The 24386-nt window shown below is 42.5% G+C and overlaps 1 protein-coding gene across 1 annotated transcript in view; it reads left to right on the top strand.

Moving 5' to 3' along the window:
- DGKK (diacylglycerol kinase, kappa) overlaps positions 1-20897 on the top strand; it is a 142041-nt gene extending 121144 nt beyond the window's left edge. Inside the window, exons 17-30 of the mRNA XM_004690045.2 lie at positions 567-783; positions 2317-2421; positions 2871-2967; positions 4458-4565; positions 9072-9168; positions 9422-9529; positions 10180-10293; positions 10609-10743; positions 12125-12285; positions 12917-13052; positions 14025-14111; positions 17342-17452; positions 19573-19696; positions 20780-20897. Of these exons, the coding sequence (XP_004690102.1) occupies positions 567-783; positions 2317-2421; positions 2871-2967; positions 4458-4565; positions 9072-9168; positions 9422-9529; positions 10180-10293; positions 10609-10743; positions 12125-12285; positions 12917-13052; positions 14025-14111; positions 17342-17452; positions 19573-19696; positions 20780-20856 (1677 nt within the window). The 3' untranslated portion in view covers positions 20857-20897. The remainder of the gene's footprint in view (positions 1-566; positions 784-2316; positions 2422-2870; positions 2968-4457; positions 4566-9071; positions 9169-9421; positions 9530-10179; positions 10294-10608; positions 10744-12124; positions 12286-12916; positions 13053-14024; positions 14112-17341; positions 17453-19572; positions 19697-20779) is intronic.
- The last annotated feature ends 3489 nt before the right edge of the window (positions 20898-24386 follow it).

Raw genomic sequence — 24386 nt, 5'->3', positions numbered from 1 at the left:
TTAGCACTTAATCTTGTAACAGGAACTGCTCTAAATGCTTTTAATCTATTCATTTAACCCTCACAATTGCCCTAGAATACAGAAACACAAAGAGGTTAAGTAATTTGCCTCCAGTCACAAACTGTTAGGTGAAGGAGCTGGGAATCAAGCTGTCCATCATGTAGTGAACCACCAGACATACACATCTACAAAAGCAGACACCAAAAAATAAAACAAACAAACAAAAACCAGTGCAGATATCAGGTACCCAGCAGAGGCACACACACCTATCCATAGGAGCATGACCATGCAAGCCCCGATCCAGAAAGGTCTACTTGTCCTCAAGTTGACCATGTTGACAAGAGAAAGACTTGGCAAATGTTTGCTCCCTCACCACCTTTTGGTTATCTCATCACTCATTTAAGTACTTCTTTCCCCAAACTTTCATCTCCCCAAATGTAACTTTCTATTGTTAGTGTCCCTGGCCAACTAATGTCCAATCCCACCTCTCCCCATCCTGGCTTCTCATTCTGTCCTCTCCAACATGGTCTTTCCCAGCAATGTCTGTCTCCCTGCCCCCTATATAGAGTGACATCATGTATGACAAGCTCAGTGTCCTGGTTGATGTCCTGGCTGAGGAGGCAGCAGAGAAGAGCACTCCAGAATGTGCAGATAGCAGCCTCATCGATGGAAAGCCCTTCATCCCTCAAATAGACCACATGACCAAGTGCAAGCTGGAGCTGGCCACAAAGGCCCAGAATCTTCAGAAATCCTTGAAACTCATTATATTTCAAGTTGAACAAGGTGAGGTGCTCAGGGCTATGGTGAGCAAGGCAGGGGGAGGCGATGATTTCTGGGGGGCAGGGGTGGTTTACTGGTCTCTCTTATTCAGGGTATTCTCCTTTGCTACACCAATACTTGACTAGATTCTGCATTGACACAGCAAACAAAGTCAATTCTCAGACTCTGCTGATTTGAAAAGACTTAACCCTGATAAGTTGCCCCTGTGGCTCCTCCTACATCCAAAGCACTCAACTCTTTCTACTCATTTATTTTTGGAACTAACATTCATCCTAAACAATTATAGCTGCTAAGTGACCTGGCTCAAAGCTCCATCGGCTTCCACCACCAACCATGAAATTTATTTTCTACCTGATCCTTTATCTTTCCAACCAGCAAGCCTGTGACTATTTTAGAAAGAAAATAGTGTTCATCTCTGCATGTCTTGCACAGTGTTAATCAGACACAAGGGCCACAAGAAGAGGCCTGGCAGGCCTGCCATTGATTGCCATTTCCCACAACCCATGACAGTCTGCAAGCTTCCAACTCAGTATGAAGCCTCTTTTAAATCCTCCAACTTCTTAATTTGACATTTTGGTTCCCATTTATTTCCCGTAATGCTTCTTTGAAATATAGATCAGAAGATGATGTAAAACGTAGCGTGTGATACCTGGGCAGAAGTCCATTATAGTAAGGAAGTTCTTTTATCTAGCCTTTGACTTTTAGACATGTAACCTTCTCCTGGTTTGCTACCTTTAGATATGTCCTCAGCCGAGATTCCAAGAAAGAAATGTTCTCACCCATCTGCTTTGTGAATGAAATAAACAGTCAGTTTGCCTCTATTTCTGTAGTTAATGTCCATGTATTAGGGGTCAGTATAGTTTTATATGGCCATAGTTCTGTCATAACCACCCATCAACCTGTTTTCATCAACATGGAAGTCCAAATTAGAGATACATTTGTGTCCCTAATAGGGAAGGGATTGAACCTATGAGCCATGGTACTAGCTGAGCCTTGAGCTATACAATATATAGGCCTGGTGAAGAGAAGGGGACTTCTTAAATGGCCATGGGTGAGCCATTTAAATGGAAGAATGCCATGGTCTAAGAGGCTCAAGTTTGAACAAGTCTTGAAGTAAATGAATTAACAAAGAGGTGAGAGTGGAGGGAGAAGAGCAGAGAGTATCCTACTATTGGTCTCAAGCTTCTACTCACATTTACTGGGTGACTGAAAAACAGTAAAACAGATAATTCTCAGTCATGAGTAGGAAGAGACATGGGGATAGCATTAGAAGGAAGCTGAGACTACAAACTGTTTTTTGGTGGTTCCATGGGTAAGACATCTTTGTTGTTTAATCACCCACTGACTGGCACTAACTAAACAAAAGAGATGCTCCACTTAAGAAACTGTGTACCAGTGTTACCTCATAAAATGTCACAAAAAATAAATTTAAAAGAAAGGTTCAATAAGTGTTACCAATCTTCTCATTTTTCCTTTCCTCCCTCCCTCCCTACTACTTCCTTCCTTCTTTTTTTTCTTCTTTCTTTTACTCTATAGTTCTGGATGAGCAAAGCCGACAGACAATATCGGTTAAGAACTTTACTTCAGCTTTCTTCCTGGAAGATGACTCAGAAGATATCAACCAGACAAGCCCAAGACACCGTAAGAATCTTTTTCTCCTTATTTTATTCTAACCTTCATCATTGTCTTGTAATTCCAGAGAATAAAGGTATATCCAAACATTGTCCTTTACCTATAATCCTACTTTGCAGTAAATGCCCCTCCCTCTTTCTTAGAAATTTCAACCTGTAAAATCCCCTGCCAATGCCCAGAAGCAATGGCCCCATTAAGTACTTTGAAAAGACTATTCTGATGAAGCATCTGAAGCTGTTGTCACTGTCAGCAAGCCCAAACAGCTCAGCTTCACTATTCCTTCACTGGAAGTCCTTGTCCATCCAAGATGATTCCTCTTTGTAATGAGAACCCTTAATGTTAGCCAGGAAAAGCTCATTGATTCACTCTGCTCCCACAGATAAAACAGAGGGAAACACCAGTGGGGGACAGGGCTTTCTTGTTTGCTTCTGACACCAAGATGCCTTGTTTGTGTTCAGGTTCTCGTCGTGGCACTTTGTCTTCTGTATCGTCTCTCAAAAGTGAAGACCTAGATAACCTCAATTTGGAGCACTTACACTTTAAACCTGAAACTATGTAAGTATTTAGCCATAGCACCTTTTTATGGCTTCTTATTTCCTTTGGCTAAGAGGATAATCTAAGGATACCCAAAGTCAAATCTTGATTCTAATTACTAGCTGTGACCTTATACAAGTAATGCAACCAATCTAGTGCTCAGTTTCTTTACATATAAAGCAGAGATAATTGTGGAACTTGCCATGTAGGCTTCTTGCATTTATTGAATTTAGATATGTACAATACTTGCATTGAGCAGTACTTGGCATCAGCCATTAAGTACTTTGTCATTTCAGAGGACTTGTTTTTCCACTGTTGTCTTTAATTGCAAGTAGTTAGAGGTGCTAAAATATAAATGGGCATTTAGGGGCTAAGTAAAAAATCTAAAGACACCTGTATTAGTAACCGTATCTCTTTTTTAGTTCCATTAAGATCACTTCAGACTTCACTTAAGATACCCAAAATAATTGGATTGTGGGAGAAGGAGGGAAAACTTGTGTGAAAGATGTAGGGCCAGTTTAGTAATAAATAAAAAAATCTAGGATTGAGTAACTAAACTATGTATTTTCAGTTTCTCAAAAGTCACAACTAGTGATTATTAAAGTTTACTGTACCTCCTATTCATTTCTATCTCCTACTCCTACTCCCCTCCACTTCACAGTAACTGAAGCTCATGTCTGAGTTCTCTAGGTCCTCAGGTCAAAGCTAATGAATTTTGGATCAATGGAGAGCTGGCAAATGTTTAACAACCCACAGTGTGGGGATGGAGGAAACCCTGATTTATTCCTCATTTAATAGAAATGTTAAATCCCTCCACCATGGACTATTTCAAGCTGCTAATACAATGTTACTGAATGTGGAATTAGGTAGTGATAGACTTAAAGAGTTATAGACATCAACAGCTTACATGAGCTGGTACAAACTGGCTCTAACACACCACTGGCTTTATTTTTGATACCTGAGGTGAACACAGAAGAATTACAAATTTTAACATTTTTGGGGTGCACACACGCACACACACATACATACATCCTTGTTTATCACTCTTTTCTCCCAAATGTGTAGTCACTTTGATGTGAAAATGCTACAAAGGGGTTCAGACATCTCTGAAAACAACAGTGTAGAATTTTTTCACATCATACATTTTTATCTACAATAATAAAATTTCTTTGTGGGATTAAGTCAGTGATAAGTCAATGACTCTACTTATTTTATTATGTATAGAAAACATTGGCCACTAATATCTGAGGGTCTCCAGAGATGAATTTTTTATTAGGAGGCCCCATCCTACTGACTGCTCACAATTTGCTTTTATACCTTTTTTTATACCTAGCGAGCTAGTTGTTAGCACTATGGTATACGTGCATGTGACTCTCAGAACATTATGGTTTGGGCCCAGTGTGGAAGAGACATTCCCTCAGTGATTTCAATCATGCAGATAAAGTCTGCCACCCAATGACAACAGTTCGTCCCTGTACCAACCTCTGTCCTCTCCCTTTGATTAATTTCAGACGCTTCAAGGAAAGGTGTGTCATGAACAACTATTTTGGAATTGGACTGGATGCTAAAATTTCTCTGGAATTCAATACCAGAAGAGATGAAAACCCAGGACAATACAAGTAAGGAAAAGTAACTCCCTTGCCTACAATCAAACACAATCCACACATGTTCCAGTATGCCCTAACTCTCAGACAAACAACAGAAAGAGGTCCTTTAGATAAGATGCAACAGGCCTAAGGTAGGCTTGTATACAGCTTTCCCCAAAGAGTGACCTTGTATATGATGACACAACACTGCACAGGCATCCCAAGCTTAATGCTGCTTTCAAAGTCCAGATCTGCAGATTGCTGTGCAAACAAAACTATTACTATTATTAAGAACACATTACATTGACTCAGTTCAACAAACTGCCTACCTGTGTTCTATTGGTGAGCACTTGATCAATTCCTAATAGTATTTCCAGGTCAGTTTCTTGCTTGGAAAGGCTCAAAACATAGAAGATCGCACAACTGATGCTAGGTGTGCTAACCTGGCTCCTCTGGATCCATTGATTTTACCCTAGATGAGACTGGTCTACTTAATATCTTTTTGCGTTTTTCTACTACACCCTGACGCAGCCTTACAAAACTTGTGGTAAATTGAAACACCAAGTAAAATAAGCACATACACCCCTACCACCATCCCTGCCACCTGCCACCAGAATCTGTTTGTCATAGCAGGCCTGGATTGAGGAAAAAACACTTTATCAAATATGTGTTTAAAAAATATTAGCTACCCCTCTGTTATTTGTCTTTAAATTTCCTTACTTGTATCTTTTGAAATACAATATTTGAATTTGTTGAGGTCCAATAGACCAAGCTTTTGGTACCATATCTAAAAAAAAAAAAAACTTTACCCAACCAATGGCCTAGAAAATTTGCTCTTGCTTTCTCCTAAAATTTTTGTTGTGTTGACTCTGACTTTTCAGTCTATCATTTGAGTTGATTTTTGTGTATGGTGTGAGGTAAGAGCCTAGTTCATATTTCTGGATGTGGATATATGTTTACACAGCAGCAGTTTTTATTGAGGTAACATTGGTTTACGACACTGTATATGATTCAGAGGCGTCTTCAGTCGTGTTACCACACCTACCACCAAGGCACCCATTGTCTTTGAACATGGCCCACTGGACCCTGTCCAGATCCTACTTTTAACCTTCCCTCTTCCTTTCAGGTGGCCTTAATTCTACATTCATAATTCCAGGAGTGGAGGGAGGGTTGGTCTCTTTCATTCTTTCTGACCTTTAGCTTTGTTTCTCTAAATTCCACACATAAGCGAAACCATCTGGTATTTATCTTTCTCTTTCTGACTTACTTTGCTTAGCATTATCTCCTTCAGGTATATCCATGTTGTTGCAAATGGCAGGAGTTCACCTATATTTATAGTTGAGTAGTTTTCCATCATCTGTGTGTGTGTGTGTGTATGCACCACCCATTCTTAACCCTCTCTCTGTCACTGGCATTCAGATTGTTTCCACAATCTTGATAATGCAAATAGTGAACACAGGATTAAATGCATCCCTTTAAGTTAGTGTTTTTGTATTCTTTGAGTAGATACCTAGGAGTAGAATTGCTGGATCATATGGTGGATCTACTTTTTTTTTTTTTAATTTTGGGAAACTTCTAGATGTTTTTCCAGAAGGAAAACACCAACCATTTACAAGGTTTCTTTTTCTTCATTGTCACTTTTTGATATGGGCTATTCTTAGAAGTGTGAGGTGGTATCTCATTGTAGTTTTGATTGGCATTTTCGTGATAAGTGATGATGAGCAATTTTCATGTGCCCACCAGTTATCTGCATGTGTCTTTGAAAAAGTGTTTTTTTCCTCTCTTACAGTAATTTTTTAAATTGGGCTATTTGTTTTCTTTTGGTGGAGTTGTATGAGTTCTTTGGGGAACTCAGATATTAGCCCCTTTTCAGATGTATGATATATAAATATTTTCTCTTGTTTAGTGATTGCTTCTTTTGCTATGCAGAAGCTTTTTAGTTTGGGGAAGTCCCATTTGTTATATTCTCTTTTGTTTCTCTTGCCATTGGAGACAATTCCACAAAAACGTAGTGAAACCAGTGTCAGTGATTATTTTGCCTTTTTTTTTTTATTGTGCTTTATGGCTTCAGGTTTTACATGTAAGTCTTTAATCCATTTTGAGTTAATTTTTGTGGATAGTGTGAGATAGTGGTCTAGTTTTATTTATTTATTTTTTGCATGTAGCTGTCTAGTTTTCCCAACACCATTTATTAAAGAGAATTTCCTTTCTCTAATGTATACGCTTATCTTCTGTATTTTAGAGTAACTGTCCATTGTCTTTCCATTCTGTTCTAATGTACTGTGTTGATTTTTAGTCCAACTCCATAATGTTTTGATTACTGTTGCTTTATGGTATAGTTTGAAGTCTGAGAGTGTGGTATTATGCTTCTTTTTTGTCAAAATTTGTATGGCTGTTCAGGCTTTTTTTTTTTAGGTTCCATATGAGTTTCAGTAATTTTGGTTTTACTTTGAATCTGTGTGTTTGGGTGTCTATATATTGCTCTGGATAAAATGACCATTTTAACAATATTGATTCTTCCAAACCATGGGTTTGTGTTGTGTCCTCTTCTACTTCTTTTAACAATGTCTTATAGTTTTCATTGTATAGGCGCTATACCTCCTTTTTTAAGTTTACTCTTTGGTATTTAATTCTAATTTTATGTGATTGCAAATGCACTTGTTTCCTGATTTCTTTCTCTTCTAGTTTGTTGTTTGCCTATAGAAAGGCAACTGATTTTTGTAAATTGATCTTGTTACCTACCACTTTGGAGTTGTCCATGTATATTATCATGTCATCTGCAAATAGTGATAAATTTACTTCTTCTTTCCCAGTTTAGATCCCTTTTATATCTTCCTCTTGCCTTATTGTTCTACTAGGACTTGCACTACTATAATGAATAATAGTGGTAGATATTCTTGTACCAGACCTTAGAGAGAATGTTTTCATCTTTTTACCATTGAGCATGATACTAGCTGTGGGTTTATCATATACGACTTTTATTATTTTAAGTATGTCCCATTTATCTCCATTTTGGAGGACTTTTATCATAAATGAATGCCGAGTCTTATCAAATGCTTTCTCTGTATCTAGAGATATTATTATATCATTTTTATCTTTCCTTTTTTCTATGGTGAATTGCATTGATTGATTTTCAGATGTTGAATTATTCTTACTGAGGCATCTTTAAAAACTACCCTTTCCCTTTTGCTGGCACCCTTGTGGAAAATCAATTGACATAAATATGAGGGTTTTTTTTTTCTAGAATGTCATTTCTTTTCTGTAGTTCTATGTGTCTAGCCTATGCCAGTACCACACTCTCTTGATAACTATAGCCTTCTAGAAAGTTTTGAACCTGGGAGATGGTAGTTCTCCAACTTTGTTCTTTTTCAGTATTGTTTTGGTTGTTCTAGGGTTTTACATTTTCATATAACTAAACTTCTATTTTTATAGGTGAAGAAACAACAGTGCCCAGAGAACTTAGGATTTCAAACAGACCTTAAATCATTTTACCCTACTCTTCTTTAAAAAAAAATTATTTATGCATACAAGAACTAGAGTATAGGCCCGAGGTGTGTGTGGGGGGGTTGGTGAAAGGATTCACCAGAGACAGAATGGGAAGCAGGACAGGAGGATCTACTGAGATGCACTGTTGAGGGGAGCAGCGGGTCAGGAGAGGTCTGCTGCTCCATGTGTGTCAGCTCCCTGGCCGGGGATCAAATGTATGCTTCAGTGGCTGCTGGTAGATTGATATTGCCATATCTTTAACCTCTGTGCCCACTAGGAAGGCCCTGTCTAGTCTTCTTATAGTTCAAAATTCACACCCTGTGGTGGCTCATTTCTGTAGCTCTACTTTAAGAGCTCATATTGATAGGAAACTATATCTAGTCTTTCTAGTGATTATAAACCATCTCCCTGTTTTTATCAGACACCACATTCATTAAGACCATGCCCTTTTCCACATTCATCCCAAGTATTCTTATATCCCCACCTGTCCCACATTTTCTCCCTGGCTCTCCCTCTGCAATTTACCTAATAAACTCAGCTGTTCTATATAGCGTTTTATTGAGTGTTTGATAAGCAGATTTTGAAAAAACCTTCATTTTACCAGAAAAGTTATATTTCAAAGAAATTACAGTTTAAGAGTCCCATGTTTCATGTAAAATTAATTCCAAGAAGCTGAAATCTTGCACTTCTGGAGTAGTATCTGCCAGGGTAGTTGGTATGTACCAGTCAAGTATGTTCTTCGCATTTTATGAACATTACTTTGTGAATATGACCTGTTTTTTCCAAGTCTGAGCCACAAAAAGTGGCAAATTTACCTATCAATAAGATACTGATTCTTTAAGGAGCCCAGACACCCATTTCAGCAGTTGTTTGCATGGGAGATACTAGTCACATCCTAGAATTCTTCTTATGTCCAGTTACCACTCAGTATGACTCCTGTCTATAATAAGATGCTTTAGGAATAAGATATTGTCCCACTGTGCTTTTCCTCATCTATTTACCTTTATATTATTTACCCTCTGACTACCTTTCTCTATCTTTATCTCTCTGTAGTAGTCGTCTTAAGAACAAGATGTGGTATGGCCTTCTGGGAAGCAAGGAACTTTTACAGCGCTCTTACAGGAAATTGGAAGAAAGGGTGCACCTGGAGGTTAGTAGAAAAGAGGGTAGTGCTTTCTGGATGTGAAGAAAGGAACTCTCATGGCGTTGGAGATCAATTTTCCCTCACCTTTAACTCCCATTTCACTCTAGTTCATGGGAGGAAAGGATGGAAATAGATCTCCATTTTATAAATAAGAAAATGATAGCATGAAAACAAGGCACAGCCCTTCCCCCATTTCTTTAACTATCTCTTCATACTGTATCTGAAGAACCAGCCAATGAGAGATATTCTTTTCTTTCAGTGCGATGGAGAAGCCATTTCTTTGCCAAACCTGCAAGGTATTGTAGTGCTCAACATTACCAGTTATGCCGGAGGAGTCAACTTCTGGGGAAGCAGCTCAGCAACCACGGTGAGTCTAGAACAAGGAACAGGGAGATAGTAACGCATGGTCCTCACTACAGTCTTTTAGAAAGGAGAGCTAGATGGACTGGAGTAGGAAGTGAAAATGGGGGAAGAGGAGGTAAGCTGGGAACATTTGTGAGCAGCACCTATCTGTTTCTTTATGACAGTTACCATCCCAGAGCATAAGAATCATTGACACTTCAGGATTAGATCAACTCTTAGATATTGTCTGGGTTTGAATTTATCATGCCTCAGGCCTGAAATATCTTTAAAAAGTAACCTAGGTCATGCCTTTTTCTTCAGGGAGATAATGTTAATAAAATCTCCAGAGAAGAATGTCCATGATCGTTTCCTCTGAATTCACCTTAAAAGGCTATGTGGCTAATGTGGCAATGAGGTCTGGCCTTGGGGATTTTTGATGCTAGATTAAACAGGGAGAGAACCAGCTAAATTGTGGGTGTCAAAGGGATTAAGAGAAGAGTTGTGATCTCAGTGCCCATTTCCAAGATTGGCTCCTAACTCCATCTTTCCCCTCTTAAGTTTTCCACTTTTATGTGCTAGAAAATTCTCACCAGGAGTCTTTAAAGCATATCGATTTATGATAGACATGCTGTGGTTACTCATGGGCAGAACATGTGACAGTTTTTCCTCCCCCAGGAATATGAGGCTCCTGCAATAGATGATGGGAAGCTGGAGGTGGTGGCGATCTTTGGCTCAGTGCAGATGGCAATGTCCCGTATCATCAACTTACATCATCATCGCATTGCCCAGGTAGGTGGATTGGGTGGGCACCAGAAAGAGGCTGAGCTCTGTGGCAAGACTACCCTAGATTGTGGAGTAAGCCCATAAATCAAGAGTGTGCAGGTGGAGAGAACAGGTTATCTGGTGGGCGGTAAGGTGCTAGGTAAGGTTGGAGACAGATTTGGCAGAGACTACAGGAAACAGGTGTTTCCCCCCATGATAATTTGATTTACATCCATGCCAGTCCAGCTTCAGATACACATTAAAGCCACAACTATGGGATTATCGAATTGGTCTGCTGTAGTTACCTCATTTTTCTCCCCCATTCTCTCTCTCTTCTGGCAGTGCCATGAGGTAACAATAAACATTGATGGTGAAGATGGTATCCCAGTGCAGGTGGATGGGGAGGCCTGGATTCAGCAACCAGGCCTTATCAAGATTAAATACAAGAATGCTGCCCAGATGTTGACAAGAGATCGGGTAAGAAGGGAGAGGCTCATCTTGGGCTCCTGCACAGCTGTCACTCGAGTACTGAATACTTTCCAGTCAAGTAGAATTCCTCAAAGGGAGGTCTGTGAGCTGTTTACATCAGCAAACCTTGGTGTACTTGTTAGAAATGCACATTCCTGGCCCCTGCCAGACTCATGGAGCAGATAGAGATAGATAGTTCCCAGAAAATTGCACTTGTAAACAAGCTCCCTTGGGCATTCTCATACATACTGACATTTGCAAACCACTGTCCAAGAAGATCTACAGGAGATCTGTGCTATGGCTTTGGACAAGGTTGTTCTCCCTCCACTGAACAGAAAACTAAATTTGTTCTTTCAACAAGACATTCTGTATTGAACATGTTCTTTAGGTTATTCTAATTTTCCTTAAAACTCACAAGCATCACCCACTTCAGCTAAACCGTCTAAACCTGGTAAGGATCATTATTGGTCAAATGTTTAGAGGTTGGAAACTTTCTTCCAAGTCTCTCCAGTGTTTGTACAGTGCATCAAAACAATAATTGAAAGGGGAGAGGAAGTTTAGTTTATAAAGTGTCTCCTTTGTGGGGGGTACTTTTTAAAAAACATTTATTTATTTATGCATACAGAACGGGTACAGGCCAGAGGTGCAGGGATGGTGAGATGATTATTCACCAGAGACAGAATGGGGAGCAGAGCAGGCTGACTGATAAAGTACACTGCTGAGGGTAGGTCAGGAGAGGTCTGCCACGCCATGTAGGTCACCTCTGGGGCAGGGATCGAACTCATGCTGAAGTGGCTTTAGCTTCTTAGTGCTGTGCTTTAACCCGCTGTGCCACCGGAGAGGGGTGTTAGGCACTTTTTATATGTTATCGCCAGTAGGGCTTCCCAACAATCCTATGAGCTACGTTCACTTATTCCCATTTTACAGGTGAGGAAAATGAGGACCAGGTTATACAACTTGGTAAAGGTCACACAACCAATAAATGACAGAATCATAATTCAAAATTATATTGATTATGTCTTGCTCTAAATATCCATAACAATATATTGCCCAGATTTGCCAAATGAGAACATGAAAGGTACTCTTATTGTCTTATTGATTGGAATGTCCTGTGTATGAGTTTCTGAAAGACAAAGTTCTGTCTGATTGAAACATGTTATCCTAAGACTTGACATAGAAATGACAAATTAAAAGATCCTAGTATGAAGGAAACAGGGGATAAAAGGATGGATAAACATAAAGATGGGTATATGGGGGGAGTGGATAGGGCCTTCTTTCCCCTTAACCTACTAAGCCCACCAATAACAAAATCTTTGACTCACAGACAGACCTGTCACATACCTTCTTAGCTGCAGCAATCATTAGGATCTGCCACTTTCTTCCTGTCTAGGACTTTGAGAGCTCGATGAAAATGTGGGAGTGCAAGCACACTGAAATCCAAGCTGCCCCTCAGCCCCAGATGGACTCCCATGAATCTCAAGATAGCCTCTCAGATGAGGAGTATGCTCAGATGCAGCACTTAGCTCAACTTGCAGAAGACCTCATCAGCAGGTAAGTGAACTAGGCCATGAACTAGGATAAGTATCCTAAGAGGGTAGGAAGAAGTCAGTGTGTGTCTGTTGGCTACGGGGAGCCTTAGAAAGGGGTTGCACCTGGACCTCTGAAGATTGACAGGGACCCTAACAATTCAGGCAGGAATCATCTTTGTGCTCAGCATTAAGCCAGATTGCACTACTCCAATGAGACCCAGCAAGGATCTTTGATCTCCTGCTGCCGCAGACTCAGCAGGACTATGAGTATTAATCTTTACCTTTTAATGTAGGAATCCCTGTACTCCTGCATTGGAAAAGGTCACACAACTAATAAATGACAGAAGCATAATTCAAAATTAAATTGATTATGTCTTGCTCTAAAAATCCATAACAATATATTGGCCAGATTTGCCGCTCTGTGGAAGCACTCAGTGTCTAGATAAGGATGGACAAATGCAAATGCATAGAGAATAGGAAAAACATTTGTTCACACAGGGGGCTACTGAGGATGAGTAGAAGTAACAGGAGGCATTAAAGAGTCCAACTGGGATACCCAGGGCTTTCCTTTCCTTACTCCAACCCTCAGCAGCACCCCAAGCCAGAAGTCCAACAGAGAACAAACTCCACTCTCTTTCCTTGCTTTATTACAGACTTACTGACCTGAGCAAGGTCCACCAGCATGTGTCTGTCCTCATGGATTCTGTAAACGCCAGTGCTAACATCCTGAATGATACATTTTACAGTCAAGATATTGAGGCAGGCGCAGCTTCCTGCACTCCCGTTGAGGTAAGGGGGAATGGACGGATGAAGGAAAGGTGTCAAACCACAGAGGAAAGGGGACAGAAGAGGAGAAACGGAGCCAGAGGCTGAACGGAGAAACTGGGAAGATGATACTGCAGGAAAATGACAGAGTGGAGCAAGTTGCTTGACTTGTGACAGGTCCAGAGTGGCTGTTTGGGAAATCCCACAGCAGATTTCATTAGCCCAGAGCTAGCCCTCTTCCCTGATAGCCATTTAGCACACTGGCTCAGAGGAAAAAATGGTCAATGAATGGAGGGAAACTTGGCCTTTACTCTTCCTCATCTCAAGTGGATCCTGTATAACTTGATAAGGAAACACCCGTCATTAGAACCTGAGCTCCAGGCTGCCTTGCCTTCTCGCTTGAGGGAAAGGTCCAGATGAGGATACTTAATGATAAATGTGCCGTTCCGTGACTTTAACCACTGCCAGAAGACTTAGTGGTGTTTTTTAGAAGTAACTTTAGTGCTGGCAACTGATGCAAAAGGGCCCTATAGAGGGTCAGGGCTTGGTAAAATGTGGGCTAACTTTTTACTCAGGGCTAGTTCTTAGTAGGAGGAGGACTTAGAGCTCAAGGCCTAGAGTTCAAGAAGAGAGATGCTTGCACCTGCCATGGCAAGGTGATTTTAGCCTGGTGTCAATGAGGGGCCTCAAATTCATGTTGTGATTTGCCTATTTCCTATCTCCCTATATCCACAGCACTCAATCAGTGATGCCAAAGGCCAGGTTGCACTGGGCCACTTCATAGGACACACCAGTACAGCCATCCGGTAGTTAGTAGTTGGCATCAGTTCTGATTGATTGAGGCCATGCAACTCTAGTTATGCTGTATTTTAAAGATTACTCATTCACTTCCAACCATACCCTACTGGCCTGCTCCTACTTGTCTGTGGAGAACCCAGCTGTGTGCGTACTAACCAAAATCTCCCTCTGTCCTTTTCCCTCCCTTTCTGTTCTCAGACTCTAAGCAGAAATGATGCAGTAGATGTTACATTTAGCCTTAAAGGGCTCTACGATGACACCAAAGCTTTCCTGGATGAAAATTTGGTGAGTGGACGGGGTCGAAACAAGAGAGGGCAAAGTAACCCAGCTGAAGGTGGGCACAGTCTTTGGGCCTAGGGCCCTGGAGAACATGCTGGAACATTTTGGTGCTTACCTGGCAGCCTGGCTGTGTCTTCCTCACTCAGGCTTGTCATTGATTGTAGTGTTTCATAGGTTAGGATAATCCATGGGGACAGCCATACCCTTGAAAGAAAACATTTCCCTCTTCCTTGGCAAGTGACTGCTGGCTTCAGACCAGGCCAACCCAAAACAGGGCATTCTCATCACAGCTGACACAGCTTCAGAAGAAAGGGCTGAGCTCTTTGACTTGCTCTGTATGTCCCAAGTTTCCATACACCTCTCTCATGTGGGGGAAGGGAGTTTGGCGTAGTGAGGAAAGTTTGGGTGATCCCGGGTTCAAATTCCAAATCTGCTACTCACTAGCTTTGATACTTTCCTAAGTCTGCTGTAACAAAGCACTAAAAACTGGACAATGTGAAACATAAATGTGTTATTTTATAGTTCCTTAGGCTTATAACCTGAAATCCAGGGTCAGCAGGGCCACAGTCCCTCTAAAATCTGTGCAGGAATCCTTCGGTGCCTCCTCTGGCTGCCAATCTTTCCTATCCCAAGGCTTGTAGATGCAGTCCTCCAGTGTCCTGCCTTCACACGGTCTTCTCCTTGGGTCTGGCTTCACATGCTCATCTTCTCATAAGGATATCAGTCTCGGATCAGGGACCACCCCACTCCCATGAGACCTCATTTTAGCAACTAATTACATCCACAATGACCCTATTTCAGAATAGGTTCACATGCTGAGGTATTCAGTGTTAGGACTTCAACATATGTTTTGAGGGAGGTGAGGGGAACATTATTAATGCCATAACACAAGCTGTGTAGAGTAAGTGCTCCTTCATGAGTCTTAGTTTCCCTGTGTACAGAAAGGAGTTATAATTTCTACCACTCCTGGTTGTTGTGAAAATTAAACAAACTGATGTATCTTCAGTGCCTGGCATATAGTAGCAGCTTAATAGATGCTAGATTTCATTAGTGTCTGGAGACAAGAGGTTAGGCTATATTTCTCTCTTTTTTTTTAAGATTTATTTATTAGTTATGCATACAGGAACTGGGGTACAAGCCAGAGATGCAGGGGTTGAGAGGATTCACCAGAGACAGAGTGGAGACTAGAACAGGAAGATGTTCTGAAATACACTACTGAGGGGAACAGGGGGTGGGTCAGGAGAGGTCAACCGCACCATGTTGAGTCAGCTCCCTGGCTGTGGATCGAACTCGTGTGGCAATGACTGTGGAGAGCACCACAGTGCTGCATTTTAGCCTGTTGCGCCACCAGGGAAGGCCAGTTAGGCTACATTTCTGAGCTACAAGAACAGTGGCAGGTTTCTCATAATGCAGAGCCTTCAGGCACACCCGGTGAACATACTCTGAGGGGGTCATCAGATCATGACCATCCCCTTTGGGCCTTGCAGCTAACACCGAGGCAAGTGCTGTGTTTGCCTTTCCAGTCGAGGCTTCTGAATTGGTATCGCAAGTAATGAATCCACTTCCCTTCTGTATTTGCAGATCTCATTGGCCTGCTGTGCAGGTGGCTAAGGCGATCAGGCCAGGCTGTCTCAGGATCCAAGCCCCAGCCTACAGTCTCTTAGCTTCAGTCAACAGCAACATAATTTATTATATGTATATGTAGATATTGGAGCTCAGTGCCCTGCCACTTTTGGAAATATGGGAGCTTGTTCTCTCATCCATACTCAGCTTTTTTTTTTTTTAAGATTTATTTATTTATGCATTCAAGAACTAGGGTACTGGCCAGAGGTATAGGGGGGTGAGAGGATTCACCAGAGACATAATGGGGAGCAGAACAGGCAGATCTACTGAAATACACTGCTGAGGGAAGCAACGGGTGAGAAAGGAGAGGTCTGCTGTGCCATGTGGGTCAGCTCCCTGGCGGGGGATCGAACTCGTGCTGCAGTGGCTGCTTCACAGTGCACGTAGCTTCATAGTGCTGTGCTTTAACCTGTTGCACCACCAGGGAGGGCCCCATACTCAGGCTTTCTTGAGGTTTATAGTAGAAAAATTGGTTCATGCCAGCCAGCAACCCAAATTGAACACATACCACACTTAAGAGAGGAACTGGTTGCACACACACACACACACGCACATGCACATACACATACACACATACTTGCCAGCCAAAGGGCAACAGCTGCTCATTAAGAATGACCGTGTATTCAGAAAGACTACATCACTGTGCTAGGCAAACAAGGCTTATTATTTCCCTTCCTCTTCCCTTTGAAGAAGGAAGACAGTAAGGAGCTTGGAGTTGGCAGAAAGATGCAGACTTAAGAGGAAGTGAATCCCACCCAGGAGCTCCCACCCCTCTTAGATGGCTACCTCGCTAATGCTGTGGCGAGTGCTGCATTGGGACGGGACATAAAGAACACACCCTCTGAAATGGATCTGCAGACTTGCTCCCATAGTATTAGAAAGACAGGAGAACGAGCATGAGACTCAAGCCCACCCATAGACCTTTTCCAGAGACTGAGTCTCTAGAAGCCAAGTAGGAAGCCAATTGAGTCCTCCTCTAGGATGGACTAGCAATATTTCCCAGGGACCCAGACTCCTCTTTCCTCTCTGTTGTCTTGGGTTTAACAAGCAAGTCCCTTTCAAACATTTGGGGCAGTGGGTAAAGGGACATACTTGAGCATTGCCAGTAAGTATGAACTCCCTGTATCTTCCCCTCTTAGGGGAAGTGACAGCCATTTCCTCCTGATGCCCCCTCTTTCCCATGTCCCCACCACATGCACACACCTATTCTGTGTGCTGCGCAGCACTTGGCCTGCAGAAGATGCTCAAAATTGGTAACTGTTCTCTAGGGAGATACTTAGATGTCTCTGGGGAATTGACAGACATGGGTAGAACCCTTGTTTGGACCCTACACTCTAGGGGTATAACTGGTCATTGTGACTCTCCACTTGCTAAACTGTGAGCATGTCCGGTGTCCAGGAAGCCACCCCCACCCCACCATCTAGCTGTTTCCTCTACCTCTTCATTGAGAAATGAAAGCGCTGGCTACGCTCCGGTGACCCCAAGGCCAAAAGAGATACAAGTTGGCACCCTAAGGTCTTCTGGCGACCAGCAGGGACCTGCAAATACGGGAGAGGGCAAGAGTGGATGAAAGGAGGATGCCGGAATGTGAACACTTAGTTTTCTGTCTACAGCTGAGAAACACCGCAGACGAGGCTACACTGCTAACTGCTTTGGATGCCATGAATATGGAGTTTGAAAAGTTATCTGAGATTGACTGGATGGGTTTTATCCTTGCCCCAGAGGTATGTGACCTGAAGATCAGGACATAAAGGGGAAGTGGGACACTTCTTCAGTGCCCTACCTGCGGGGAGGGCGGGACATGGCTGCTGCACACGGAAAGTCTGGAAGATTGAGTGGAATGGCAGCTCCTCCCCCCATCTCCTCATCACACATAGACAGGAGAGGGCAGAAAGCACATTGAAAACTAAGAAAATAACTAGAAACAGGAGCTTCTCTGTGGCAGGAGATGATTGGGAAAGAAAAGGTAAGATTGTCTGTTCTCTTGGCCACAAATCCTCTTCCCGGCTCAGCACTGCTGATCTAACTCAATCTCACCTGGCTCATGCCCTTACAGCTAGGCCAGCTGTCTACATTCAATCTCTGCTCTAAGTGGTTAGTTCCCAGCCCACACTGATAGTTAAACCTCCCAAATATCACCTTCCATGCCGCTGCCAGTCCCCTACTCTGGGAGGACAGTAGAATAACCATGCCTTCCTCCAGCACGTTTGTGGCTTCAAAGAAAAGCAGGCATAGCCACTGTGACTGCAACATAGATGCAGGGGTGCTGCCACTTTGGACAACTCAGTGCTTTTCTAAGATTGAAAAATAGTTTCTGCCATATCTCACTAGGCAAATGACCCCCTTCGTGACCTCAAAGGATTCTTCTTTAAATTTCTGTACCATGGAACTGCTCATTCCAGCCTGTCTGAATCTCTGACTCCCCTACTCAGCCTATACAGCACCTGGTTCCACACAGCTGCTGTGTTAATATGCACGTGAGCAAGCCATGCAGGCACACAGACCTGCGCGGCACCAGGCCACCATTTCAGAGGAGAAAATCCAGACACAAATTGAGGTCTTGAAGGATTTAATGACTTTCTCATGTGCTTTTGCTAATGACTTTGCTGCTCTTGATCAGAAGCTCTCTGGGGAAAGAAAACCTGTCGTTTTCCTTGTCATACCCTCTTCTGTTATTACTCTGTTCAACTATCCCTCACCAGGCACCTGAGCTAAGCAAAAGGGCTAAATATTGAGGAAAATGAGACAAACGTTCTGTGCTCTGAGGTCTCAGTATGTGAGTCTGCCTGGTCTGGGCCGCATAAGTCTTTTCTGAGGTTCTAAAGAGGGGCAGAGCAGATAAAGAGAGCCAGGTAGATGTTGCTCATTCATCTGCCACCAAATTTGCTCACCTGAAGGCCACAGAAGATTTGGATCTGAGGGAAAAGTGGGATGATAAATCAGTTCTTCATTGGGCTTTCCAAGGCTTTGCTGAGGTGGACGATCCTGTGCCTTCTTTTGTGTATTTCTGAAAGGGAATTCTGAAGGCTGGTGAACATAACCTACAGGAGAGGGAGTAAGTGAGAGTCAGAAAAGGAATAAGACAGGTTTGCCCTTCCTCTAATGGAGGAGTCAATGGTATAAATAATTGTGAAGATTGCAAAGTTTCTTGGAATGTGTTGACAGAAATTCCTGACAACAAAGTTAACCTCAGAAGTAGTTTATTGAGACTAATAGTAAAACAAGCACACTTGAGCAAGAGAGAGAGGCCTGAGAGGTAGATCTGGAGTTAAAGTGCTTGCACGATATGTACAGCACAGAATCCCCATTCACAACTAAAAGCTACATGAAGACAACCCTCTTTGTCTTCATACAGAGTAGCCCGGGAGCAGGTTCTTCTCTAGGAAGACATTGGCCAGTGGGGTGAGGCTCACCAAACTGTGTGCCTGGAAGAAAGGGTGCTTTTTCTCAGTTGTGTGAAGACACCATATCAGCTAGTAGAGGCCCTATCAGTCCCAGCCTTCTAATTCCTAGCTGAGCGAGCTCAGGAGGAATATTTTACCTCTCTGTGTTTCTGCTTCTTCACTTCCAAAATAGGGATGATAGTCGTCATCTGCAAGATTGTTTTTTACTTACATAAGAGCATCTAGCAAAGTGCCTGGCACAGAGTAGGGTCTCGGTGATGGTAGCTGCACACCTGGGGTATGAGCCAGTGAGCAGTGCTGTCTCTCATACCTGGACAGATTGCTGCTGTATCTGTTCTCAAGCAGCCATTCTTATGTAACACCTTTTCAGGTTGCTAATCATTGTTTCTGAATGTTAGGTGCCTAACATCTTAACCATCTTCTCACTGTGGTTTTTCCAGGGAAAGTCTCCAGACACTGACAGTAGAAGCCTCAGATTAAAAATTAAGTTCCCCAAATTGGGGAAGAAGAAACTATACGGGGAAGACAAGCCTAAATCAGGCAGAGGAGTCCAGAGTTTGATTGGTAAGTTTCCAACAGGATTAGGATTCATGAAGACCCCAGCAACCTGGCTGCTTCCCCCAAACCCAAAAATCCCATTATAAATGTTCACAGGCATGGTAGTGATGGAGGAGGAGACCACCAGGAGCCCACCTCAGGCCCACTTGGCCCAAGTGGCCTCTTGGACCAGATTTTTTGGAAAGTGATGGGGACACAGGCAGGGGGAAGACTGAGGAGGAGCCTTGATGCAGGCAGCTGAAGAGAAAGCTGAGAAGAGGTGGTCACTTTTCTGCTTGACTCATTCCTAGCCTCATTTGATGAAGTTTGGCAAATCATCAATCTGAGACCCTTCTTCCAGTGGGATACAACAACAGCTCTTAGAACAGCTCCAAAAAGCAAGTGATTTGAAATGGTTTGGGGCTGTTAGTGCTGGGTACCTATATGGTCAGGAACAGGTTTTGTGATAAACTCTTTTATCCCCTGTCTGTTGGGGCAAGTTCCTGGAAATGCAAAATTTCTGTTTCATTTGAATTTCAATTCCATCCCTTCTTCAGAATTGAATTTGAGCACTATTGATATGTTAGTGGGGCTCAAAAGAAGGTTCTTTTACAGTTTTCAGTTATGCCAATTCTGATATTAATGGTGTCACTTAAATTGTGGGCCTAGACAATCTGGAAGCTGGAGAGCTATTGCACCAGTGGGCACTGGGGAAGAGGGATGGAGTGTGACAATTTGTGTTGGTCTCAAGGAACTAAGAGAGTTTATATAGCTGCCAAAAATCTCCTGTGTTCTCAGGTTTGATTGAACTGGTTTGATTACCTAGGAATTTGTGAGTTGGGTGGCCAAAGTGTTTAAAAAGAGTCTTTCCTAAGATTCTGAAGGGGTGAGTTGCAGTTCCGCAACTTGTCAGGCCCTGAGAGCTCATCTCATTCGTGTTTAGCTCACCTTGTACCAGCTGGTTTCCTTGGCTGGTTCAGAGAGAGTAGGCACAATAGGAACAAACCAACCTGTCAGCCAACAGACTCTTCTCTTGAGAGCCCATGTATCCAGGCATCTCTCAGTGTGCTAACTTTATTACTTCCCTACTTGTATTTTTTTTCTCTAAAGGAAATTTGTGGCATCGTAGAAGTCGTGAGGACAAAGAGAAAGATGACGATCCTCCAACATCAAGATCTCAACCGTAGTCTTGAAAGCTGGAAGAACTCACAACATTTAGAATTCTACTACAAACCTCAATACCAGTTAGACTAAATTGTTCCAGAACAAACATGAGCACCACCAAGAAAAAACCTCCAGTTCTTTATACTAACACATCTTTCCTGGACTCAATCAGGTCTTCTTAGAGGATTACATTTTTTCATTGGCCAAAGATTCTTGTTCTGAGTTGTCTTGTTCACTTCTCCTCTTTGTGCCTCTGGAGCAACTTCAGTATTTAATTAGAATATGCTCTTATGACTGGCCTGCGATCTACAAAAGACTCAAGGAAGTTCAAGTTCATCTCTTCAGGGAATTTGGAAATGGTTTTCTCTGACCGGCAGAGAAACTGTTGATGCTAGGGAATGAGTGAAGGAAATATTCTCAGGGAGATGAGGAGAGGGGTCAGGACAGCCAGGCTTGGTTGTTTCTCCCCCAATCCCAGCCAGTTGTAACTTCAGGAGGTCTCTTCTAGCTGATTTACTAAGATGAGAACTAGGCCTGGGAGGTTTGTCCACTCGCCTGTTATAATGACTGTATGAGGTCTCTGCTTGTGGACACGGTGACTGCTTTCTCTTGCTGCAAACCCTTTGTGTTTTTCCATGTGTACATGTACGTCTTTACACATGTCAGGTGCTCTGGTGGCTGGGTGAGCTGACTCACTAGAACTCACCTCTATGGCAACCACACAGGCCCCCTCCTACTGCCTTGACACTAGCCTGCTTGCCTCCATGGAGTGTTTGCCTGCATTCTCACTGGATATTTTAATGGTGTCGCCACTGTGCTGCAGTATAGATTATGTATAGAGACATAAAGATGTGTGTGTATATATATTATATATGTATACGTATATATGTACATGTATATATGGAACTGAAAAGACAACTCGGCCTCTAAGTGACCCTATAATTTATTGTGCTAATCCAGGAATCCCTCCCCACCCAGATCTTGCCCCCTACCCTCACTATCCAACACACACACACATACACCTCTACCAACTGCCCTAGTTCTTGGTGGAGCTTCTAATCCTTTGGTGCATTTTCAGTGTCTTAGGAGTAGCTGGACTCTACCTATACCCAGCTGACTAGACACCCCCTTATAATTCTGAGCCAGCCCATAGGAAGGGGAATAAAAACACCAATGCCCTGGAGAGGGGGCTAAGCTGGCATGCTGCCGTTTTTGCTCTATTTGTCCTGAATTTTACATCAGCAACTGCCCAGGCCTGTGCTGTCCCCTCCCCCAACAGAAAGACCACATGGAGCAATGAGCTCTGTGACTTAGATACCTGAGCTAGGGACTGCCTACCAACAAGTCACAGCCTAGGCCCTTCCCCACAAGCTCCATCTTGGCCTACATCTTCTGGACAGGCGGTTGGGTCAGTTCCCAGATCACCTGCAAATTTCCATCTTGTCCCTTTCTCTAGAATACAGAGGGACAAAGTGACCAGAAAGAATATGAGCATGGGAAAATAGAGGCTAACAGCTTTTGCTTTTCCCACAATTCTTCCAAATTTTTCATGAAAACAAACTAGGTATAATTGCTACAAATCTACAAATACCAATCCCCATTTTTAAAATACTTGTTTCCAGTCAAACTGAAACAAATTCCAGTTTCTAGAGTTCTCTCTGGTCTGCCTTGTGTTGCATCTGTACCCCAACCCCAACTGAGACTTTTCTGGGTAAGTGACCCTTCCCACTTATCAAAAGAAAGCCAGAATACTGGCTTTCCCCACTTCTCAAATATAGTGTGCTCAATTACCAAACTCAGTCCAGTGGATGGTTCATCAAGGTGCACAATTCAGACTCCAAACACTGGTTCTCAGCTCTGGAACTCCACCAGCCTAGACCACTTAAACCAGCCACCTGTGTTCCACCTCTGCAGGGGTGAGGAGAAAAACACTAACAAGGGGATTGTCCCCAAATGTCTGATTGCTGTGCCAAACAAACAAAAGCACTAGCTCTACAACCAGAGAAGAAAGGCAATGGAAAACAATGAGAGAAAACATTGAAAAATTATTTAAGCATCAGAATATGTTAAATTTCTGTACATATTTGAGTGGAGAGTACTGTTGCTGTGTCTTTGGCTTTATCTGCATCACTCTTTCTTCCCAGGAGGAGGTATTAGATAAAATCAGCAAGGTCACCATTGCAGCCCAACTTGTCACCTCTGCGGCTGTTCACATTACACCTGCACACACACTCACTCACAGAGTTGGGAACCAAGGGCCTTTTCCAGCATGGAAAATTGCCAGATGGACAAATTTAAGGAAACAGAAGTAAGTCCTGGGAGAGGATAGCCTTATCTTGGCAGTGCCTAAGCAGGACTATGTCTTGTAATTATTTTTATCACCAATGGTAGTAAACTGTGATAGGACTCCATCTCTTGTGCTTATTTTGCTGAATTACTGTAAATTTCTGTATTGTAATGATTCTGTTGTACCTTCTTAAGTCCTTTTCACCCACTGTCTGCCCACCCTGAGTCAGAATAATATTGAAGAAAACCACTAGGATTTGGGTCTAAAGTCCACTCGTGGAAGAGAAATGACAGCTAGTGAAGCCCAGGAGCAGGTGTGACTTGTTAAAACACTTGGTTACCTCCTAAATTGCTTAGTTACCAATTGCTTCCCCAAGAGGAAGACAGCTTGCTGAGCACCTGGTCTTGAGTGTACTAGCTTGGAAACAAAGTGAGAAGTGGTGAGTACTGAAAGAATTGGCTTAGCCTCTGGAAGTCTAAGCTCCTTTCAGGAATTTGATATAATTGTTTGTTCATGGAACCAGACACCAAATACCCACCTCAGTTATGTTCACAGATGCCATTAAGCGCCAAAGCTCTGGGGTTTGGTTGCATCTTTGGTAGCACTTTCTGTGGAATTAATTAAGTGAACAATTCCTGGTTAGAAGAACAGTGGGGATGGAGAACTTCAGTAGATTTGGACTGCCACCAACTGCTTCTGGTATCAATACTACAGGACAACAGCTGTCAGTTCTCCTGTCCAAGACCCTGTATTGTGTCCAAAAAGGAGAGAAGAAAAAAAAATTAACTTGGTATATTAGGTTAAAGGTTGGTCAAGAAACAGTGGAAAGAGAAACATTCAGGACACAAGTAGAAGGATTTTAGTTTCATAAGAGATAGAAATTAATACCAAAGCAACCAAATCCATTAGTGCCATTGCATCCCATAGAAGACCTTGATTGGCTATATGGTTTGTGGAATTGCATTTGTCTACTTGCCTGTTAATCTGTAATCCATGTTGTTGATTGTTTTTGTTCTTGTTATTCTTGTTTGTTTCCTCAGAGGTCCCTGCAAACAAGCAGCTGGGCCAGGGGCTGGTTGGGGGAGGAAACTGGGACAGTTATGGGGTTACAATTAAAAGCAGAAAGAAAAGGTCCACAAAGTGTGCCTATTCCTCCTCCCCACAAAAATGGAACACCAGTCCTCAAAGTTAATAAAGTTTTGCTTCTTAAGATATTTTAATAAATGGATAAATATAATCAATACCAGTGTCTCATCATTTACCTCA

This window comes from Condylura cristata, unplaced genomic scaffold (assembly GCF_000260355.1).
Source record: "Condylura cristata isolate star-nosed mole 26May11 unplaced genomic scaffold, ConCri1.0 scaffold00027, whole genome shotgun sequence".
NCBI classification, from domain to species: Eukaryota; Metazoa; Chordata; class Mammalia; order Eulipotyphla; family Talpidae; genus Condylura; species Condylura cristata.
Note: the sequence above shows the minus strand (reverse complement) of the source record. Positions and strands in the feature narration are given on the sequence as shown.